The 3,352-nt window shown below is 41.6% G+C and overlaps 1 protein-coding gene across 1 annotated transcript; it reads left to right on the forward strand.

Moving 5' to 3' along the window:
- The first annotated feature begins 2,216 nt into the window (after positions 1 to 2,216).
- Positions 2,217 to 2,786, forward strand: LOC147619706 (uncharacterized). Its single transcript, XM_086772758.1, has 3 exons — positions 2,217 to 2,279; positions 2,363 to 2,468; positions 2,552 to 2,786. Exons 1-3 carry the CDS (start codon positions 2,261 to 2,263, stop codon positions 2,784 to 2,786), a joined length of 360 nt encoding a protein of 119 aa, XP_086628884.1. The 5' UTR covers positions 2,217 to 2,260.
- Positions 2,787 to 3,352: the final 566 nt, after the last annotated feature.

Below are 3,352 nucleotides of genomic sequence, written 5' to 3' on the forward strand. Positions count from 1 at the left end.
CATAATATTGTATATACTATATATTTACATATGTGTATGTGTGCGTGAGAGAGAGAGAGAGAGAGAGAAAGAGAGAGAGAGAGAGTGAGAGAGAGAGTGTAAGTGAGAGAGAGAGAGAGATTGAGAGAGAGAGAGAGAGAGAGAGAGAGAGAGAGAGTGCTTCTATGTGTGGGAGAGTGTAAGAAGAGAGAGGGAGTGTGTGCATGTGTGTGTGTGTGTGTGTGTGTGTGAGAGAGAGAGAGAGAGAGAGAGAGAGAGAGAGAGAGAGCAGGTGTGTATATGTGTGTGCATGTGATAGAGAGAGAGAGAGATAGAGAGAGAGAGAGAGTTTCAACATTTGAGAGTGTGTGTACGTGACAGAGAGAGGGAGAGGGCATGTGTGTGTGTGTGTGTGTGTGTGAGAGAGAGAGAGAGAGAGAGAGAGAGATGGTTGTAGAGAGGCAATAGTTCTTTTCTGGAACCTTGGTTGGCCGCAGCAACGCGCGGGTGCAATACTAGTTGTGCTTAAAGGTACGCGCTTAGGAGTTGGCGCTCTAGAAAAAGAGGGCACACATTGCCTGGGGTGGACGCATCAAGATGTACATAGGAGAGGGCAGGTGGGTGGGTGGGCACCTTTCTAATACAATCCTTACCTTAAGGAACATAAATGTTAGGTACCTTATGTTTACCTTTCCCTATAAACATTAAGTACTTTAGTTCTACCACAACCTTTAGCCATATAATATATACATAGCATAGAGGTCATGTGAATCTATACACAACATAGAATTTTTTAACTCCCATTCAAATGTTAGATACCTTAGGCTTACCTTTACGTCCATTGAAATGTTAGATACCTTAGGCTTAGCACCTTTACTCCCATTCAAATATTAGATACATTAGGCTTACCTTTACTTCTCCCAATAGGAATAGGAAACTTTAATACACAAGCTCACACAACAGAGAGTTGTGTAAGTCCCATTTGAATGATGCATTTCTTGTATGCATTTATCATTGCTTGAACATATGGCACAATGAATTTGAGCCCACATTTGGCTATGGATCATCGTAATGATGATGACGAAGAAATGGGCAGACGAGTTTGGGTGCATTTCTCACTAGTAAGGCTTGCATGATGGTTCTTGCACCTGCATGCCCTTCTACGCTTATATCATGGTCCTCTCGGACGAAACACTGCAATGGGTTTGCATCACTGCCATGAACAGCCAATATATATTAGCTCCTTCAATGGCTCTTGTATTAAGCTAGGAAGCTCAGGTTTATTGGTTTCTCCTCAAATGTGCACTCTAACTAGAAGAGCCCATTTTGCAACTCTAGCTCTTCAATATAATCCGTGGCTTCACTTCATGTCTATGCTATTCTCTCTCTCCCCACACACACACACACACTAGTAGGAGATGTTTGTGTGTGAGGTTGATGTTTTCCTATATACATGAAGTAGGGTTTATGTGTGAGGTTGATCATCTCTATCGGTCATTCAGCTCAAACTTTTTGCTACTCATATTCAGGGCAAAAGAAAGGAAGATGGCTCCAAGAAAAGCAGCAAAACAACAGGCAAAGACTAGGAAAGGTATATGATGTGAATAGCCAATATTCTATTGAGATTGTGTTTTATTGTTTTAGATATGCTTACTTGGGCTTGGTGTGTGTGTCTTACAGACAACAGGGGATACTCACTAAGATCTGGGCGTGTTTGTTTGACTCTTAGCGAGGAAGCTCAATCACAGACACCTGTGTCCTCACATGTATCTCCTGTTAGAGAGGAAACGGAAGCGCATAATTCTCTTGGTCACGAGGAAGAAGTGCTTGTGTTGGAGAACGAAATGAGCTCACCTCCTCCAACTCACACGGAGATTCCTGAATCTAGTACTGGTCAAGGGGAGACTTATAGAAGGCTTCTTGGAAAATCTATTGAATTGGGATTGCTTGGTGATGTATTCACTAAGTTTTTTGTGCAACGAAATTCCTCTACCCCATTGGTCCCTTTATGCAGGCTGATTCCAAATGAATCCATCCGTACAGTTTCTACCCAACTTGAGGTTGACTGCCATGGTTATGTCGAATCATCTCCTCCTTTTTTAGTTTCACTTACACGTCCAGGAAGCTCTATGTATTTCACGGTCACATAAATAGACTTGCAAGAATGGGGACCAAACTGGGTGGTACAACATGACAGATTTGAGGATGAAATCAGAGGAACTGAGTGGGAGGTGGTAAGAAGTTTCTTGTTTGGGATGGCAATCATCGTGTGAAGGCATGGATGTCTCGAGTGCGCGAAGGTATGTTCTTTTGAATGTCATAGAGTGATTTTATGCAACATTAAAAGTAATATATTGTAATATCTTTATTTTGCTTTCTCTAGCTTGGTCTCATAGCCCCTCACGCCATGTCCGGGTCAAATGTCAATTTTTGGTTGTGGACAAGAAGCAAGAAGGAGAATTGCTATTGGCTTTGCGATCTCAAAATGAGTAAGTGATCTCTCTCTACTTAAATATGGACATTGTGAAGTCATAGTTAAGTTCTTGGCTCATTGTGACTCTTTACAACACAGATTGGTGCGCACTAGTGTTACACCCACATTGTCACATGAGATCTTCATGTTTCAACGATTTGGAATGGCGGACAAATCATCCATATTGGACTACCTTGGTGAAGACGTAAGGAGGTGGGCTTTAATGGAGCTTAGTTTGGAGCGACGAAGTGGAGAGCAATGGTACAATGCTCCAGCTACAATCTCGGCACAGCTTATATGGAAGGTAGTGTTTGCATTTCCCATCTTTTATTAATAAACGGATTATCAATGTTTTTTAATCGTGTGAGTGATAATGAGTCCTTTTCGTTATACGTAGACACCGTTTGAAAATGCAGTGAAGCAAGCTATATCATGCATTGATAGACATGCCATGGGGTTGCAAGAATATGAGACAAAATGTGAGAAAGCCAGACGTGGTGTAGAGCAAACATTTTGAGATAGAAAGTACAAGATGCTCATAATTGCAAACCCATCCCCAATGGTGATGCATTCTTTCAACTCGTATATGACTATGATTGGTCCAAGAAGGGATTGGTTGCTCTGACCAAAGAAAAGCTCTACATAGTCGCCATTTCTCGAATTTCAACTCAAAGGTATGTCACATGTCAATAAACCTCCCTTAACATAAACTAACCTTAACATCTAATCTCTTATGGTTTTGGTATGATTCTGAAATAGGAAGACGGAATTGCTTCAAATGCTTATGACCGGGAGGGCAAAGGACAAGGTAATTTCAGAGATGTTTGGGGATAACAAAAAGATGTTGCTGCATATGAAGAAAGAGTTGTATTAGGAAGAGCTAATAGGGGAGGCAGACTC

Source organism: Cibotium barometz, chromosome 32, assembly GCF_041138505.1.
Source record: "Cibotium barometz isolate CiBa-2024 chromosome 32, ASM4113850v1, whole genome shotgun sequence".
NCBI classification, from domain to species: domain Eukaryota; kingdom Viridiplantae; phylum Streptophyta; class Polypodiopsida; order Cyatheales; family Cibotiaceae; genus Cibotium; species Cibotium barometz.

Bases quoted from the DNA above. Each gene is read 5' to 3' on its own strand.
- LOC147619706 (XM_086772758.1), top strand. The intron at 2,469-2,551 runs GTAAGTGATCTC...TTTACAACACAG, and splicing joins GCTTTGCGATCTCAAAATGA to ATTGGTGCGCACTAGTGTTA.